Source organism: Zootoca vivipara, chromosome 2 (genome assembly GCF_965207765.1).
Source record: "Zootoca vivipara chromosome 2, rZooViv2.hap1.1, whole genome shotgun sequence".
Classification (NCBI taxonomy): Eukaryota; Metazoa; Chordata; class Lepidosauria; order Squamata; family Lacertidae; genus Zootoca; species Zootoca vivipara.
The window spans coordinates 1,494,454-1,514,471 of NC_142584.1; the positions used below are offsets into that span (position 1 = coordinate 1,494,454).

At 44.3% G+C, this 20,018-nt stretch overlaps 1 protein-coding gene across 6 annotated transcripts in view; it reads left to right on the top strand.

Annotated features, from left to right (window-relative positions):
- The window catches only part of LRP1 (LDL receptor related protein 1), a 329,900-nt gene that overhangs the window by 106,135 nt on the left and 203,747 nt on the right, over nt 1-20,018 (top strand). For all 6 annotated transcript variants that reach the window (XM_060272175.2, XM_060272177.2, XM_060272178.2 and 3 more), the window contains 3 exons: nt 16,539-16,658; nt 17,338-17,466; nt 18,079-18,342. In XM_060272175.2, coding sequence (XP_060128158.2) covers nt 16,539-16,658; nt 17,338-17,466; nt 18,079-18,342 — 513 coding nt within the window. The remainder of the gene's footprint in view (nt 1-16,538; nt 16,659-17,337; nt 17,467-18,078; nt 18,343-20,018) is intronic.

Here is a 20,018-nt window from a genome sequence, read left to right on the forward strand (position 1 = left end):
AGCTCTGCAGGATGTGGATTCATTAAGGGTTGGTCTTCTTAAGGCTGCATAGAGTTGTGGGGTACCTATTGTGTGAAATAGTGGGCTTTCTGTGGTGTTCTTGGGAGGTGCAATGTTTTTTAAATAAGGGACACTTGTTTAAAACCAGGAATGTCTAGCAGCTCTCGGACAAGCACCCTTCTTTGCTTGTACCGCAGCCTCTATTTTTGGAAGCATTACTTCTTCTCTACAGCATTTCAGGCAATGGAATTGTAAAGCAGTGATAAGACTTTTGTGGCTGTCAACAGAAACCTGCCAGAGCCTCTTGCCCCAGGGCAGATCTGTTAAAAGAAAGATGTTGATGCCTGGTCTGTTACATTATTCTAGAGCTGCCTTATGCTGGGTGCCTCCCCCATTCTTTTAAAGCATATGAGGCTTTATAGTGTGTACTGCAAGAGTCTGGGCTTGCTCTGACCCCTGGCTCTGAGGCCTCTTGCTTTGAGGTCTGTACCTCTCTAAATGAAAATTGTGGTTAACTGCTGGAGGAAACCAAGGCTGCTTTCATGTTCCCTTCAGGATTTTGTTTTGAATGTGCCTAGATTCATACTGCCAACTACTGCATTAGACATTCATTTCCTTCCCAGGGGTGTGTGTGTGTGTGTGTGTGTGTGTGTGTGTATGTGTGTGTATAGAAGGAAATTAATGTCTAATGCAGTGATTGGCACACACTGGCCTCTTAAAATACCCAGAATGCCCCTGTCCTGATAGGAGCACAGCTGTGCCACCAGTTGAAGCTGATGGAAAGCGCTCTGTACAACCAAGGCCCCATGAGCCTCAAATGATAGTAATGGATCCAGAAATACCTAAAGCTGTGTACTGTACCTGCTTTTTTTATAGCAAATGTAACCCCATCCAGAGCAGGCCACACCCCATACATTCTGTCTAGGCAACCACCCACTAACAGTGCCTCAGTCTTGTCTGTGTTAAGCTTCAGTTTCTTGGCTCTCAACGGGTCCGTTACTGACACAAGGCATTGGACTCTAGCACATCTTCTGCCACACCTAAAGGAGAAGTGGAACTGTGTGTCAACAGCATATTGCTGACAATGTACTCCAAAACTCCAGATGTCTGAATGTAATGCTTAATTGAGGTCCAGTAAAAATGAACCTCAGCTGTGCCAAAGCCCTCCTCATAACTGTGCAGAAGGAAGAGAGGAGCGAAGGGAACATGCAAGCCCTGCATTATCATAGAATTATTATAGAGTCGGAAGGGTCCTGCAATGCAAGAATCACAATGTGCTACTACGGGGTAGTAGCTAATGTACTCATTCCATTTGTGCAAGGATTTATGCTTGTGCAACCCCCCCCCAATCTCCACTAGGGGAACATCCTTTGCTCTAGGTTTACAGTGCTCAAAATGTGATGTCGAGAGAGCAGTTGTTGTCCAAATGGGCTACCGGAAGAGGTTAGCTACAGCCCAGGCAACAGTTTTATCATGTGGCAGTGCAAGTCTCTTTATTTGATTTATTTATTTGTTTCAGGATTTATGAAATGCATTCGTTGAAAGTGGTGTTATTAAAAAGCAGGATAAAACTATTTTAAATAAATACATTTTTGCTAACAGATTGTCAAAATGTTGTACAAACCAGAGGGTTTGTCTGAGGCAGCCTGGCAGCAGAAATAACTGCTGCCTTTTGGAGAGGTTGAGGTATTTTAAGCTGCTTAGTTTTACAGTCCCCTTAGCTGTTTGGCTTCAAATTTAACACAGAAGGGTAAAGAGCTATTGTTCCTTCAGCATAGTGGTACAAACGGCTCCAAAGCCTATTTCTGAATCCTGTTTCTTATACATGAATGCAGGGTTTAATAAGCTACATGGTCATAACAACTTGTTTACATGGATTTATTGGATTTTTTGAGGGGAGGAGGAAAAGGATGCTTGGGAGGATATTAATTTCAGATTCTTATGTCTTCAGTAAATGTGACAGAATTATATTAACACAACTGCAGTAGGTGATGTTGGGCTCAGGCCTGATGTTTGTAGTTTGTATTTAATCCGTTGTGATTTTAGAAAGAAACCACTGCCCATAGTTTGATCTCTTCCCCTCAGATTGACAATCTTTTCCCTCAAAAACACTTCAGAATTTGAATATGACATCTTTACAGTATATTGTTGCTCTCCACTCACCACTGCCAGTACATCCCAGTTATATTATTATTGCATTTTATTATAAGAACTGTGAGATACGTGTGTGTGTGTGTGTGTGTGTGTGTGTGAGAGAGAGAGAGAGAGAGAGAGAGAGAGAGAGAGAGAGATATTTGTCTAAGACAGGTAGACAGGTCTAAGACAGGTCCAACAGGTAGATTGTGATCTACCGATAGATCACTGGACGTCTGCAGTAGATCACTGGTGGATCATTGGCTCCCCACAAAGAAGCTGAATAACTGTTGCTCCCCTAAAAAAAGTTCAACATTTTACCTCCTCCCTGAAAAAAACTCAACAACTTTGACCTGAACCCCAAAAAAGGGGGTAGATCACTGCCAGTTTTTAACTCTATGAGTAAATTGCAGTCTCTTGGGAGGTGGCCACCCTTGGTCTAGGACAGGCACCCCCAAACCTGCGGCCCTCCAGATGTTTTGGACTACAATTCCCATCTTCCCCGATCTCTGGTCCTGTTAGTGAGGGATCATGGGAGTTGTAGGCCAAAACATCTGGAGGGCCGCAGTTTGGGGATGCCTGGTCTAGGACCTAGGCCAGGGGTCAGCAAACTTTTTCAGCAAGGGGCCGGTCCACTGTCCCTCAGACCTTGTGGGGGGCCGGACTATATTTTGGGGAAAAAATGAACGAATTCCTATGCTCCACAAATAACCTAGAGATGCATTTTAAATAAAAGGACACATTCTACTCATGTAAAAACATGCTGATTCCCGGACCTTCCGTGGGCCGGATTTAGAAGGTGATTGGGCCGCATCCAGCCCCTGGGCCTTAGTTTGGGAACCCCTGACCTAGGCCATCTGCTGATCTTCACTGCTAAGGTAGGGATTTGAACTTGGCTCTTGTATCCCCAAAATGAGGCCTGCAAAGTAATTGCACCCAATTCAACGTTGATTGTGTTAGCAACTCTACTACTGCTAAGCATCTGTGAGAGATGAACTGTAAAGGAAGCACTTCAGTCAGGGTTATGTGCCAAGTAAGAATTTTATGAGATAAAATGTTATTTGCATCAGTATGCTTAATTCATGCTGATTACAAGGCTTTTGGCATTAGCAGTCTAGGATTTATGAGCAGGGATGAGTAATTTGTGTATTCTTTGCTGCTGCTTTTCAGTAAAGTTCAAAACATCATTGAGAGGAAAATTAAAGCAAGGAGCAGGGAGGAGCGCATAGCCTGCTCTAGAATTGTATGCTCATATGGACATTAGCGAAAAGCAGGGCCGGCACTATGCATTTTCCAAAATGCCTCTTCCCCCTGCAGAGGGGACTCTTTCTTTTGCAGAAAGCAGAAGAGAGATCTCTGATGTGTCTTGTGTGACTTGATTGTATAAACATGAACAGCTTTGTAGTGGAAGAATGGGGAATGTACCTAAAGATGGTATGAATGATGCAGAGGCAAAGTATTCACTTCACAATAACTGTAGCAGGAGTGCCTGTGTGAACAAGGCCCTCAGACATATTAACATGTCCATAAATGAAGGCCAAGAAAATTACTGCTGCAAATTATGCAAGCTTGAACCTCTTACAGCAGGAATATGGGAAGCAAAGGAGGACTCGCTTCTCTCAACCACTTACCAGCTCTTTTCAACCAGTGTTCTAACGACAACTGTTTTTTAGAGAAGTGTGTGTGTGTATGTTTGTGTTTTAAGCAAAGGAATTTGTGATGAGCCAAATCAGCGGCATTCCTTGGTGTGTGTCTTTCCAACAAGGGTTAGACTCCTGGACCCTGTCAGCATTTTCTGGATACTCTCCCTGCCCAACAAGGGAAAGGACATATTGACTCTCCTCCTCCTGATTTTACCCCCTTGGTTGAGGTGACCTGACTCTTCCTAAGCTTCCAAAGCCTGGGACCATGAGTGTATCTACCACAGTTGTTCTGCTCCTCTCTAGAAAATTCAGTGTTTGTTCATAGAATAATAAAATCATAGAATTGTAGAACTGTAGAGTTGGAACGTACCCCAAGGGTCAACAAGTCCAACCCTCTGTAATGCTGGCACTCCTGTGCAAATCCTGTTTTTCTAAGAAAGAGTTAATTACTCTGTGTAATTTACTGCTGGCTTGCTCCTCACTTTAGGTCATATTTGCCACCCCATATTAAGAGGTCAAATTTGTATTGCTTTTTCCCATATTCTGTGCATTAGTATAGAGACAATGGAAACCACAATTTATTCCCTCCAGTTGCTTCATTCTTGTAGTTTCCTGCCCTTTAGCAGGAAGTACCACATCAGTTTCCTATGCATCAGTGCAGCTATTATGCCCAGTACCAGATGTTCTCCTTTCGTTTGTAATATTGTCTCTTTCCCCCTCAGGATTTAGTTTAAAGTTCTGCTGATCAGGATTGCGAGACTCTTAGCAAACACATTATCTTCAGTTGCTGTGGGGTGCAACCTGTCTCTTGACAGAAGTCCTTCCTTGTGGAAATAGAGACAATGGTCCAAGAAGCCAAACCTTTTCTGATGACACTCCCTGTGTAATTTACTTCTAATATTTCCATCTCTCTTCTTGTGCCATGACCTTCATCAGAAAGGAGTAATGAAAAAACCACATGTAGCCCAAGGTTCTCCAGCTTCCTACCCTGAGTCTCATAGTCCCTTGCTAGGTTCTCAGCAACATGGGAAACTGACAAGCCAAGCATTTGGTGGGGGTGGGGTAGGTGTGGTGGCATCACCTCAGATTTTCATGTGGTGTAGAATATATACAGTTGTCCTTGCTAATAGGCAAAGAGTTTGGCTAGATGCCTGGACATATGAAAGAGAAACTAGCTAAAGCTCCATTCTCTGACCAAAGAGAGCCCTAATGCCAGTCAAACTGGCTTAATCTTGCCTTTCTTCTATCAGTTTCCTAGGTTGCCACAGCTCCTGCTTCTCCTTTATTCCTCCACTCATGGCAGTGTTCAGGCAAACTGAGCTGCATCTTTTTTTGTTTAAGAGTCAGTTCTGGGAAGCTAAACTGGAATAGAACAGTGTAGTTTTAAACCTCCTTTATCCCAGGAAACCGCTTCCTCTTACTGCACATAAACATGCTGTTGTTTTCCAGATGGATTCATTGTCAAAGTGAATGCGGTCACCTCATTTCTGAAGGGCAGCCATATTGGCAAAGGCCTACCTTTGCACTCATTCCTATGACCTGAGCGTGAGGCTGGAGGCTGCCAGAGATTGTGAAATGACATCCCTCTTGTTTGGTGTTGAATGAAGCTTTTGGACTAGGGAAAGGGAAAGATATGGGATGTTCCAAGGGGTCAGCCACAGTTTATTTACTAATAGAAAGTTTGAGGAATTTTGGGATCTCAAAACAGCAGTTTCTGTGGATTTATATTGTAAGGAGCGTGGTGTGGAATTTCCTCAAAATCTCTAGGGATCTTCTTATGACAGGAGTTTCAGTGCATGGGCCTGTGTTTTCTGAAGGCTTGTTATTCCATGTCTCCCAGCTTGCTATTTCATTCCAGGGAGTGGAGTGGGTAGGGGGGAACCCCTCCTTTTGACTCATCATTTGTACAGTGTAAATCTTAAGTACATTACAAATTGGCCCATGCTTGGTGCTGAGTTTGAATTAGAAGTTTAATAATAATAATAATAATAATAATAATAATAATAATAATAATAATAATATCAAGTAAAAAAAACCCCACTACTCTTAATAGGCCTTGCCACAGGTGGGCTCTGCTGCTTTTCTTGAACTCTGTTTAGTGTCACACATACAGGTGTGCTCATGCAAAACCTCATTTGGGGAAGCTCTCAAGCTATGTTAGAATGGGCACCCCACCTCCATTCTCCATATGCACATAGAAAGGGGCATGGCTCTTACCTTTTGACCTCTCCTTTTCATTTCTTAGGTAGGTCTGGGGAACCTGTGACACACCAGAGGTGTTATTGGACTCCAACTTCCATCAGTTCTAGCCAGCATGACCAATAGTAAGGAAAGGTGGAAGTTGTAGCCCAAGAACACCTGGAGGGCCACCCCATCTCTGTTCTAAAGGAACTGTTCTCTGTCTAGAGCAGGCATAGGCAAACTCGGCCCTCCAGATGTTTTGGGACTACAACTCCCATCATCCCTGACCACTGGTCCTATTAGCTAGGGATGATGGGAGTTGTAGTCCCCAAACATCTGGAGGGCCAAGTTTGCCTATGCCTGCTCTAGAGAGTACTTTCTCCATAGTAATTACTACACAAACTCTCTCTTTAATTTCATTTCCATTCTCTCTTTTTCTTCTCTGCCGTTAACATCCACTTTCTTTCTGTGTGTGTTCTCTTCTCTCAGTCGCCCCTTGAGAGTGGTTCCCACCAAGCTTTTGAGGCCTATTACTCAGCTGGTAGGCTTTTTCCATGGATGCCTGCCATATGGCAGCAAGCTCCACAAAGTGATAGGAACAAAGTGATAGTAAATCACACAGTTCAAAGCTGGAGTTAACTCTTTATTAGTGAAACACGATGTTCACAGACTTGGCTGAGTTTCAGGTCTAATGGGCACAGCAGCTCATGCTCTGTAGGTCTTACTCAGTGAACCCAGTTGCTGAACCTAAAAGTTGCTGCCTTCCCATAGTCGTTGATATCACCTCTTCTCCAGGGCTTCTTCTAAGCAATAGGAGACTGCGTCTGCATGCAGTGCGCACTCTCCCTGGACAGAGGCGAGGGGCGGGCCAGTGAGGGGCATCACACCAACCACAAGCGTGACGCCACCTCGCGTGCATTTTGGGGCGGGGTGCACTGCGCACAGGGGCGGGGCACATGTTTTGGAGGCGGGGTGGGCAGCCATGATGGCGCTCCTGGGATTGCGCTGCTCGGGGCGGCCCACCCCCACCACCCTTATCTTCCTACGCCCCTGTGTGTGAGACAGACAGACAGACAGACAGACAGACAGACAGACAGACAGACAATCTCAGTGGATAGTTGCTATCCCTGTTAAGCTTTTAATAGGCAGCCATGGAATGATTGAGCCTTATGGTATAGGTCAGTCTTGTGGGAGAAGGCTCTTTGGGTGGCTGAGGAAGTCCAGCATCAGATCTTGAGAAAGCATTGAAATTCACTTTAAAGTCACATCCATCTTTGAATCTACTGATTGCTGGCTCCCCTTGTTGAGCCATCATTTGGAGATGCAGGTTCTTATATGGAGACCCATGCTATACTTGTAGATCCCTAGCCTGGGGTGGGGTGGGGGGACATGACCATCGCTCACTCTCCAGGCTGCTAGCCCAGTTGGCATTCCCTACAGTGGGATTGCTGTTTCCTCAGCATTGAAAGTGAAAAAGACTTTGGTTGAAATACCTTGGCTAGGTGTGCTTTATTTTACCATGCTCTATATTTTCTGTTGTGGTCTGTTTGGCATTGTCTTGTCATTAGTACCATTCAATAAACAGTTTTAAGTGCTGCTGCAACTGGGGGCCTTCTGCCCAGGTGTCAACTGTGGATGGGGTAGTACTTAAACTCCAGGGACAGCCAATTTGTCTCATGGTCCACGGTGTTCTCCACGAAATGGCCAGAGGCCAAGAGCAGATTTTATATTGCACAAACTAGTCTTCACAGGAAGGTCAGGTTCTGTTACATGGGTAGCCAACATGGTGGCCTTCAGTTGTTTAGAACTACGGTACGATTCTCATCAGCCCCAGACAGCATGGCCAGTGGTCAGGAGTAATGAGAATTATAATCTGCAACATCTGAAAGGCACTACCGGTATGTTGGCTTCTGTGATAACACAAGGGCTTTACAATAATGTGACACATATGCTCAGCACATCTTAAAACAACAACAGCAGAGAGAGATGCAACACGTGCAGAATATCTCCAACTCCCTTACGATTTTTGAAAACACTTCTCTTTTTCCTTACAAGTTCAAGCTATCAGCAAGCATTTTACCATACCTAGATTAGAATTTGGCAGGGTTGCCCGGGCCCAGATAGAGTTGCCCCAGGAGCTAGATTGGGGTTTTATTCAAAAGTAATTTGTGATATTGCATCTGGACAGCTGTTCAAAGGAAGCGGAAAAGGAAAAATCCCCCTGGGCTACTGCAGGGGCCAAAGCCGCTTGGGGTTCTGATAAGGGCCCAAAACATTCCGCACAGCAAGGACTGCCAGTTATTAAGCAGAATTATATTTCTTCAGGAGATGGAAAGCATATATTCCCTACTGCTGAGTGAGTAGAAGAATAAATATCCATAACTACTCATAATAATAACTATAGTACATGGACTGATTTGTCATATGTACAATGCTTGACCTCAAGTCAGGTATTTTCCCACATACTGTAGTTTAATCTTTTACACAGAAAAATTGGCACAGGGTGTTTGATAAGATGGTAATCGATTAATCTTTAAGTGAATTTAAGCGTAGACTTTTGCGTTCAATTTATATTTCATTGTAAAACTGGGTTGTTATTTTTTAAGAGACAATGTTGTTTTTAAGTCCAATTTAAATGTGAAAATAAATCATTTTTTTCATTGTTAAATACTTTAAAATAATTGGCATTTATCCTCCTTGCTCACCACTGTAGCTTCTGACATTATCATCTAATCAACCAATCCAACATACAGTATCTATATAATTACTATGGATGTAAGATCTGGTGCCATACCATGCAGAATAAAAGGAGTTTAAAAACCAAGCAAAACAACTTAAATCCAAAGTGAGCACCACTCTCTGTAGCACCACTCCCTGGTATTAATGACTCTGATGAGCAGAATCCTTCCCACCCTCCCCAAAGCATCCTCAGAATGTAAAAACAGAGGTATAAATGACAACCTGATGAGTCATTCAAAGACCAAAGATCAAAGCCAGCAACATGTCTCCACGCTTATGACTCCTTGCAAAGGAAAGCTGCTTTTATTAATAGATAGTCACATCATAGAGTGCTTGATATGTACAATGTGCATATCTGGGCAGGTTCTTTACAAGCACACAGTAGAGTTATCAGGAGCATACTGATGCATGCTTTCCTGTTTAAGAAGATCGCAAGACTGACCTTTGTGATAAACGGACGGAGGGAGAGAAAGGCATTATTAGCAGACTTCAGCGTTCTGTGGAAGAAACCATGAGGATGCAATAAGTCTATGAAGGGTAAAAGGAGCTTGGTTTATACAACAGTTAAGGCATACAGCCTATCTTTGCTATCCATGTTGTCCCACACCCTATAGTTGTGTACCTGTTATTCCTGCCCAAGTGCAGAACCTGACATTTGTCCCTAATAAAATTCATTTTGTTAGTTTGGGCCCAGTTTTCCAATCCATTAAGATTTTGCCTGAAGCTGTGACTATGCCTTGCAGCCTCTTGCTGTTATGTAATCAGAACCAGAGGAGGGGCTTGTACCTTGGAAAACCAGGAATTGGTTGTCTTTGCACTCCCTCTTCCAGAAGCAGTGCCTTTTTTCTAGAAAAAAGGTGCCAGTACTGCCCTGCCCCCCCTCACAATGCTTCCCTCCCTCCATCCCCTCCCCGTGACCTGCGAGCCCTTCCACAGCAGGCTGTTGCTGTCCTCACAGTTTTCCTTTTCTCCAAGCAGATGACAATGATGATAAAATATGGATTTCCAGAGTAGTCACCCTGTTCAACTGTTGCAGCAGAAGCAAAAAAAGGGTTGCAAAGCCAAACTTAGTCACACTCCAGAGCAGACCTTTTGCTGTTAGTAGGTATGAGTAACTTAGGTCCACTGACTTTAACAGGTCTACTCTGAGCAGAGCTTAGATATGACCAAAGAGCCTCAGAGCACCTTAAAACAATTTATTATGGCAGCAGCTTTGGCTGGATTCCTATTCGCTTCACTGGCGGTCTTCTTCGTATGCGCCTGCCAGTTCAGGGAAAATGTTGGGTAACAGAGGCTGTGAACCATGGGAGAAATGGCCACTGTAAACAACCTCTGCCCACAAAGAGCACCCAATTGAAGGCAGACTGAGGAAACTAATGGGTGGGGAATAGAGGAAATGATGCACTGCTGCAAGGAGGGGGGTGAGCATTGTCTGTCCGCCTGTCCTTCCGCTGCCACTCACCAGACGTCCAACCCAGCCGTGAAGTCGTCCTGTCGCAGCCCTACCTCCCTCATGTCTTCCATCCACAGGATAGTGACCCATCCCCACTCAGCTGCCCCACCACCTCCTCTTCCTCCTAGTGATCCCCTCAGGTCACGGCCTAGCTTCCCCTCCCCTGCCCCCTCTCTCCCTAGTTGTTTCCTCCGGTGCCATGGGCGTCCCTGTTGCCTCCTACTAGAGCGGCCGGAGTGAGGAGGAACAAGGGACTCCTCGGCAGCTTGTGAGTAGGCCTCAGCGTCACCCACAGTGGCCTCTGCCCATTGGGAGGAGCAATGGCTCAGCCATGTTAGGGTTGGGTGGGGGTGGGAAGAGGAGGGTTATTGGTTTGGGAGTTTGTTCATGTTGGTGCTCAGCTCCAGGAGTTGTTTTTTGAGGGCTCCAAATTTGAGAATATGTGGGAATGAGATGATGGTAATAAGCAGTGCCTCCCCCCCCCCCACCGGAAAAATAGTTGGTGGTACCGTATACCAGCACATACTGCCAGGAAAAAAAGCGCTGCCCAGAAGCATGCAAAGCTGTCAATGAATTACCTTGGCAACTGCAACTGGCTGCAATTTGAGATCCTCCTCTTGGAGCAGCAACATGGTGGATCCCCAAGGGATGCTCCTTATTGGTATGCAGCAAAAATGCATAACTATTCCATGCAAAGGGAGGGGATCAAAATGTGTCCTGACAATAGCCTGGCTGGTGCCCTGATGTCCCTAGGCAATGTCTGCAAAAAATTGTCTGAACTGTGTATGCTTAGCAATGAAACTTTCCTTAAGGCTGTTTGCTCAGAGCTTATTAAAAAAACAAAACCCTGCCATTGTCAGTGAGGATAAGGCAAAGTAATTCTCCTCAATGTTGGACAATGTTGGTTTAATCAATGTTGTTTATGATGTGTAATTCCATTAGAGTCAAATGAATGGTGGGGTGGGTCCTCATTGTGCTGGCTGGATTCCAAAATACTGCAGATTGGTGCAGCTTAGTTGGTTAGAGTGTGGTGCTGATAACGCCAAGGTTGCGGGTTCCATCCCCATATGGGCCAACTGCATATTCCTGCATTGCTGGGAGTTGGACTAGATGACCCTCAGGGTCCCTTCCAATTCTACAATTCAGCTCCACATGAATGGGGCCAAAGGGGATTTGCTGTTCTTTGGGATTTATGAAATGCTAGACTTGGAGCAGGCCCATTGCAATTAATGAATGTTATTAACTTAGGTTCATTAATTTCCATAAGTGTACTCTGAGTAGGTCTAGTGGTGGATACAACCTTTGTTTATTTTGTGCACTGGAGTTTTTTGTTTTAAAAACATGCAATAGCACTAAAATTGATTTGGGGGCAGAGCTTACAAAGCCCCCCCCCCATTTTATCCTTACAATTAAATCAAATGGGATAAGGTTACCTGAAAGTAAATTTCAGGTGAGCATTAGGAGAAATGTACTGATCATGGTAAGAGCAGTTTGGCAATGGAGCCTTCAAGCATCCTTGGGGATGGTGTAACTCTGGAGGATTAGAGGCTACACCCCCTGCCCTCTCTCCTTCTACTCGGTTATTTTATGCTTTAAAAAAGCATGTGATGTCCATGAATCATTTTGTCTTCCTCAATTTTTCTGCTGTGGTTGTGACTTCTAGAACTTCAACACGCCCACCTACCCCTTTTTAAAACTGAAAGTTGAGATCATAACAGTTTTACAGCATTATTTTTTTTAAAAAAGGAGGATAGGTTTATGAGAAAACTTGAAAACCTTGCATCTTAGGTCACATTGCTTTGGCAGTGTGTCTTCAATTACTATGACATCACAACCGAACATTGTTTTCCTTATGGAATCTCTGTTTATGCATGCACAGGTGCCAGTTATGTAATGGCTATTGGAAATAGCCAGAAGCGGCTTTGTCATGCTGGCCACATGACCTGGAAGCTATACGCCGGCTCCCTCGGCCAATAATGCGAGATGAGCGCGCAACCCCAGAGTCGGTCACGACTGGACCTAATGGTCAGGGGTCCCTTTACCTTTTTATTGGAAATTTAATATAAAAGTAAATAAATAAAAATCATGTTAAATTGAGAGCATTTGTTTGACATTAGTAAAAACAAGATGATTGAATGGAATGCAGTAGTCTGTTTCCTGCTAGTGGCCCAATAAAGGCCACGACGGGTTGGCCACTGTGAAAACAGGATGTTGGGCTAGATGGGCCATTAGCCTGATCCAGCACACTCGTTAAATTCTTATGTTCTTGAAAACAAAATACTCCTGTAATTAATTAGTTACTTTCCACAATAAGTCTCAAAGCTGCTTTCAAAAATAAAACACCAAAGTACAGTTTAGGTAAAGGTAAAGGACCCCTGGATTGTTAAGTCCAGTCAAATTCAACTATGAGGTGCGGTGCTCATCTCGCTTCAGGCCAAGGGAGCTGGTGTTTGTTCACAGACAGCTTTCTGGGTCATGTGACTAGCATGACTAAACTGTTTCTGGCACAAAACCATGACGGAAGCCAGAGTGCATGGAAACATCATTTACCTTCCACTTGCACTGGTGTGCTTTTGAACTGCTAGGTTGGCAGAAGCTGGGACAGAGCAATGGGAGCTCACCACATCATGTGAATTCGAACCACCAACCTTAGGATCGGCAAGCCCAAGAGCAGGGGTCCCCAGACTTACCGGGCTTCGGGCCGGAGGGCAGGGGAGTGTGCGCGCAGCGGGGCAGAGGGCGGGGGAGTGCGCGCCCGTGCGCATGCGCACACACACACGGTCGGGAAAAAATCACCGAAAATCGCTTGTGCGCATGCGTATGGGCCTCCCCCGACCCGGAAGTGCACCGGAAATGACCTCTTCTGGGTCGGGAGAGGCCCATATGCATGCGCACAAAGGATTTTCGACGATTTTCGACGATTTGGAAGATCGCCGCCACGCTGTGCGCCGTAAGAGCAGGCGGCGGCAGCGGGCGGCGGGGGTCGTCGCGGGCCGGATTGGGAGGCCAATTGGGCCGCATCCGGCCCGGGGACCGTAGTCTGGGGACCCCTGCCCAAGAGGCTTGGTGATTTAGACCTGTGTCCCTAAAGGTAAAGGGCCATCATACTGCCAGCAAGATTATTCAACATAAAATTCTGATAAATGATACAAAGAATCAAAATAGGCCCTCACCAGAATGCTTACAAACTAATGGATTTGACAAAAAAGGGAACAAAGGATAACATAGGGAAGAGGAAACCAAACATGCAAATGTAGCGGCTAAGTATAATAACTTTTTGAGTGGCTGCTGATAAATATATTGTGGGTGGAAGGAACCCAGTTGGTCCTAGCCACACTGATCCAAAGAACCCCAGCAGTCTCATCCTTCTGTTAAGCATAGAATAATAGAATTGTAGAGTTGGAAGGAATCCCGAGGGTAATCTAGTCCAACCCCCTGCAATGCAGGAATCTCAAACTGGATCATACCTGACAGGTGGCCATCCAACTTCTGCTTTAAAATCTCCAAGAAAGGAGAGTCCACCACCTCTCTTGGGAGTCTGTTTCACTATCACAGCTTCCAGATAGACTAGCCACTGATGAACCTTGGGAAGTAGGAGCCAAATGGCATTTGCCAGTGCAAAGCTGATGAAGTTGGGATCTCACTCTCTCTCCTTTTCCTTTTAGGCAGTTGCCAGATTAAAAGGGCCACTGGTGGAGGTTACATCCACCCTTGCCTGCTTGTGCAGGTTGCATTATTAATTACAACTATAGATCTTGAGTTCATTCAGGGCTGCTTGCATATAGAAGAAAGTGTCATGTGCAAACTTGCCCTAAGGCTCTTTTCATAATGAATTCCATTTTGAAATCACTGCAAACCAATTCATTGTAAATAAATGCATGGGGCTCTTCTTGTAACCAGCTTTGAAATGCTGAACTCTGAAGTGGCAGCGGTGGCACCCAGGATGGGAAGAAAGGGGGAGCGGGTGGGTGGGTGGGAGAGGAGAGAGACAAAGAACCATTTGTAGGTCGAAGTGCACTCCAGTAGCACATAATTATTGTCCGTTTTGGCCACAAAAGCTACAGTGCTGACCCCATTGTGCAATAATTGGAGCCGCAGAAGCTTATCTTATTGCTGTCTTAGTTGAATAGCTAGCATTCCCAGCAAAAGGGTACTTTTCATTCCCCCTCCCCCCTCATTTTGGAACCTTGTGGGTAGAATCACATTTGTGTTGGTGTGCCTGGGAACTGCTGTGTTGGTCCATCCCATCCCAGATAATAATAAAAAGGTCGTTCCTGCCAGTTGCCTAGTCAGTTGTGAAATTCCAGCCCTAGCGTAGAGGGACCTGCCATAGCCACAATAGCTTTGGAATAGTCTAAGTGAGTTGGCCCCCAAACCTGCCTCTAAATATTCCCATCTTTAGTCTCTCCCAGATTGGTGGTTCTTAGCAACTTTTAACAATGCTTCTAAAGTGCATTAGCATGATGCCTCGCTGTAGCTGTGGCCCAGATCAAGTTGTGTCGCCTGCATAATGTTTGATATTGCAGCTGTTCTATATTCAAAACATACAGTCTGGCACAGTGGCTTACACAACTGGGCAAGCAAACTGGCTTTTTAAATTGTGAAGGAGAAGACTCCTTCAAGGAAGGCATTCAAGGAAGGACCACAACTCAGTGCTGGAGTGCATACTTTGCATGCAGAAGGTCCCAGGTTCAATCCCCTGGCATCTCCATTTTAAAAAATGGATCAGATAGCGGCATATGAAAGCTTGAAAGTGCAGAGAGCTGATGCCAGTCAAAGTAATAGCTGCCAAGTTTTCCCTTTTCTCGCGAGGAAGCCTATTTAGCATAATGGAATTTCCCTTAAAAAAAGGGAGAACTTGGCAGCTATGGTCAAAATAGACAATGCTGGTGTACGGCATTTTCCTAAGTTCATAATAGATTGTTACAGTTTAGGAGCTGTTGTAAAAATGGAAATGTTTTTCTGTGTAGGAAAACAATCCTTGAGTTAAATTTGCTACAAAGATAATGTTTGGGTCTTCAACAACTTTGCCAAAACTAAAATAACAGGCAAATTTTCTCCCTCCACAGCTAAGCTGTACAGTTTTAAAATAATTGTCATTCTTATAGTTCAGTCACGTGGTTTGGTTGCAGCATCACATAATAACTTGGATGAGGCATAGTGGCATGATGTTATAGCTAGGTTTGCAGCAATGCTGTACTGCTGCAAATCTTTAAAATGGAAGTGTAATAGAGTGAAATGCTTGAATGAATGAACAAGTAAATGAATAAATAAGCCACCTGTGTACATCTTTTGAGATTATTAGGAGTCAGGGACCCCAGAGAGACTTTGACTGTAAATGAGAAATCAGTTAAATATTAACATCCGGTTTTGATTGGGAAACATCTGGAGTGATGGGAAATAGTGGGGGTAACAGTATTCCCTTGAGTTATATTGAGTACCGAAGCCAATGGCACCTATCTGTGACAGCCCCAGTAGACTGATGATTTGACTTGGATAATTATGGTGCCTGCCAGTTACAGTACTTGTGGGCCTGTTTCAGTACTGGCCCAAGACTTATTGCCACATCAAAATGAGTAGTGTGCCTTAGGAACTCTTGCAGTGTTGCAGAGGATCCGGGGGTGATAATTGTGGATGATGTGAACTTGCAGACAACACAAGATTCACACCCCAGCACCCTCTCGGATCTTCTTGAATTTTTCACTCCAGAATCTGGTGCTTATTTAAAAATATAAATAAAAATTGAATTCATTAGAGATGGGGATGGGCAGGTATGACATATATTACAGGATTTTTCCCAGGATAAGCTTGGCCATTAGCTGATCTCCCACCACGTCTTTGAAATGGAACTGTTGAGTTGCATTGCTGCAAACCTTTTGAATATGAGAGTGACTGGATTCATTTGGAGAGTGTCATTTTGCATTTCCTAAGCGGTTCCTAAAATATCAAACTAATTTGAAGAAGCAAGACTCATTCTTTGCTGTACACCTGCCTGATTTAAGGGGGAACCTTATGTTAAAACTGATGCACATGTAACAAAACACAATAGGAAGATTTCTACATGAGCCTTGTAGCTTCTTGCACAACTGTTTGTGCCGTGCGTGAATATTAATGCAGAAGAAATATCCAGTGAATTTTGTCACTAGTCTAGGTTTTATATGTCCCTGAAATCTCCAATCCAGGGGTAGGAAATCTGTGGCCCTCCAGGTGTTTGTTGGACTCACTCCCATCAGCCCCATCTAGCATGGCTGATGGCCAGGGATAATGGGAGTTGTAGTGCAGCAACGTGAAATGAGCCACAGGTCCCCCCCCCGTTCAAATCTAAATCACCTTCCCAGCAGCCAACTGATGCCATTTCCCTCCCCACCCCCCACCCACTGTTTCTTTAGAGTTCTACAAAAACTGCACAGAGATGGGATGCAAGCACCATTGTGCCCCGACTCTGAATGGCCCAGAGTGCTATTGCAACAGTACCTTCCAGCTGGCAGAAGATGGGAAAAGCTGCAAAGGTAGGTGATGGCCGTAATACAGAACAAGAGAAGAGTGCAGAAGACAGGCCTCTGACAGCAGCTTCTAAGGAGGAAAAACATATGTTTGGTAGATAGTGTTGCTTGTCTCCCTTCTCCTTCTCCTTCTCCTTCTCCTTCTCTCCTCTCCTCTCCTCTCCTCTCTCAGTAAATAAGTTATGGTGTTGGACTTTTAATTGTGATGAACAAGAGAGTTATATTTGTGTCACTTTCAGTATGTCAGCTACATGTCATTTTCACTTTGTGAACATTTTTTGGGGGGAGGAGGCAGACCTAGAAACAGGGATGAGATAGCTATGCATCTGATAATTCAAGAGTGATACAGGCACAACACTTACAAGCTGGGTGTTAAGAAATGTTTCATTTTTTGGGCTTACATGTTATGGCAAAATCAGTTCTTCGGTATATGACCTTTTCACATGGAAAGGCAAACTCCTTTTCTCATGGGGAGCTTTCATTCATTTCAGAGTGGCCTGTGCAGGACAGTGTCCCAGAGTATTGTGCCATTGGAGGAAGTGAACATGTACTTTTTTTATCCCAATGTTTCAGTTTTTTAAATCTTAGTCTTTCCACTCCATTCATGCACGTCCACAGCAGTATTTTACTGAGATATATTAGATATCTAACAGGTTAGTAATAACTTTCTCATTCTTCTTCACAGATATTGATGAATGCACTAATTATGGCACTTGTAGCCAAACCTGCACCAACCACCATGGTTCCTACGTTTGTAGCTGTGTTGAAGGATATCTGCTCCAGCCCGATCACAAGTCTTGCAAAGCTAAGAATGGTAAGCAAATCAGTCATTTCCCCTCAGCCTTGTGGTTTTCCGCAGTGGCGGCCTAGTTTGCACTCTACAAAGCACTTTTACTGTGCTCACCATATTTTCTTATTAGCGGAGCACAGTTTGGAAGACCTTGTCAGAAATGTTTTGGGATGCCAGTCATCTCATGTTGACTCTCATAAAGGAAGTTGCCAGCTTGATTCCTTGGGGACCCCCAGAGTGTCATGTAGGTCCAGAAATGCTCTTTATCCCCACATTTTGTACACGATCTACGTACAAAGTCACCGTGCAAGTGCACGTTTACAATAATTTGCAGGGCAATGCAAACAACTCACTTGAGTGTGAATGCTTTTTCACTTGTTGCTGGGCAGTATGATAGCGGGACAAACTGCCCCATCACACAGCTTGTCTCTCCTCTCCTTTTTACATGTTTCTTTTTACATATTACAGATGAGGAATTGACACATTTTGTGCATGCCCATATTTTGTTACCTGGGGGTGCCCCTTGGCTAGTGCATTTGCTGGAGCCCATCCTAATATGAGTAGGTCCATTAAGAAAGATTTACATCTGGGTGCCTAATCCTTGTTTCATCCTTGGCAACTCTGTTTCTTCAACAGAACCAGTAGATCGACCTCCAATCCTACTCATTGCCAACTCTCAGAACATTATGGCTACTTTCCTGAATGGTGGGTCTGTCCCTAATATCACTCCCACCAGCACCAAGCAGACCACAGCCATGGATTTCAACTACAGAGAAGACACAGTCTGCTGGGTCCATGTTGGTGACAGCTCTTCCCAAACTATCCTGAAATGTGCCAAGATCCCCAATCTCAAGGGATTCGTTGAGGAGTGGACCATCAACATCTCTCTCAGCTTGCACCGTAAGTTGCTGCTTGCTGTATAGAAGTTCTCGTGAACAGGCTCCTCCTCTCATGGAAACACACATTTCTTTAGATTAATATACTAATTTACTTTTGCATACAAAAATGTTGTGTGGTTGATTCCCACCCTCAAACCCTTCCGGCTTGTTGCTGTTTTTAAGATGGTAAAAATGTAACTATTCAATTGGCAAAATTTTGTGGAAAATGGAGCTTTTAACTGAGAAGACAACCATTTATTTTATCATCATTAATCTTGAGTGAAACAAGCGAAAAGGAAGAATTTGGGATGCATTGCAGGGTGGGGCAGATTATTGTCTTTAGTAGATGTTGTCCCTTGAGGCGAAGCTATTTAATATACAGATGGAAAACCGCTGAACGGGGAAGCTGAACAATTGGTTTGGTCACAAAGGGAGACAATGGCTGAATAAGGATAAGTGGTCTCTTAAGCAGTTTACAATACAAGAAGTAAAACTTCAGTTCAAACTATAAAACCAAGCTTCAGTTAAAATTCCTGCTGCAATGATAAAACAAATTCTTCCGTAGGCACCTGAAGTTCAGTAGGCCTCTCCGACCTCTACTAGAAAGGAGTTCCATGAAATTGGACTCAAAATACTGAACACACAACTCCTGGTGGTCTTGAGTCCTGCATTTGAGCTATGGGGATCACTAACAGTGACTCCCCTGAAGATCTCAGTGATCTGGACCCAAATTGTTAAAAGCCTTGTAAATTAATACAAGAACCTTGATCCTGGCTTGGTAGCATATGGGCAGTCAGTGCAAACTTTTGAACACTGGAGTTATGAGCTGGCAATAGTCTGTTTCTATCAGCAGTCTAGCCAAAGCATTTGGCACTAGCTGGAGCCTCCTGATGAGGCCCAAGGGTAGCCCCACATAAAGCACATTGTGATACAGTGGTGCCTTACTAGACGAATTTAATTCGTTCCACGGGTCTTTTCTTATAACGAAAAATTCGTCTAGCGAATCCCATAGGAATGCATTGAATTTTTTTTGAATTTTTTTTTTGCCCATAGGAACGCATTAATTGAATTACAATGCATTCCTATGGGAAACTAGATGAATTTTTCATAAAACGAATTTGTCTAGCGAGGCAACCTCCGCTCGAAAAATCCTTTCGTTAAGCGGAAATTTCGTTAAGCAGGGCATTCGTTAAGCGAGGCACCACTGTAACTGAATCTTGATATTTCCAATCCATGAATCACCATGGCCAGACTATCAGCTGTAGTTGCTTAACAGCTGCAGCTGGTAAAAGGCACTCCTACCCACTGAGGCCATTGAGCTTCAAGTGACAAAGGTGGATCGAGGGAGTGCAACCCTATCCAGAACAGGGAACTCCCAGACACTGGAAACCCCCCCCCCCCAGTTCCTTTGTCTTCCTAGGGCTTACATTCAATTCAATGGTCATCATCCATTAGAGCTGTGTGTCCTCAGCATATTGATGAGACTTTGCCCACAAACTGCTAATAGCTTCATATAGATGTTAAACAGCATTGGAGGCAATATTATAGCTTTTGGTACACCATAGCTGAAAGATCATGTAGCTGAAGCAGAGTCTTCCAGTGCTGCTCTCTGGACATGACCCTGGTTGATCAGATATACTAGATTCAGGGGCAGCACATCCTGATTCCCCACTTGAGGCAAAATGGGAATGGGCCACC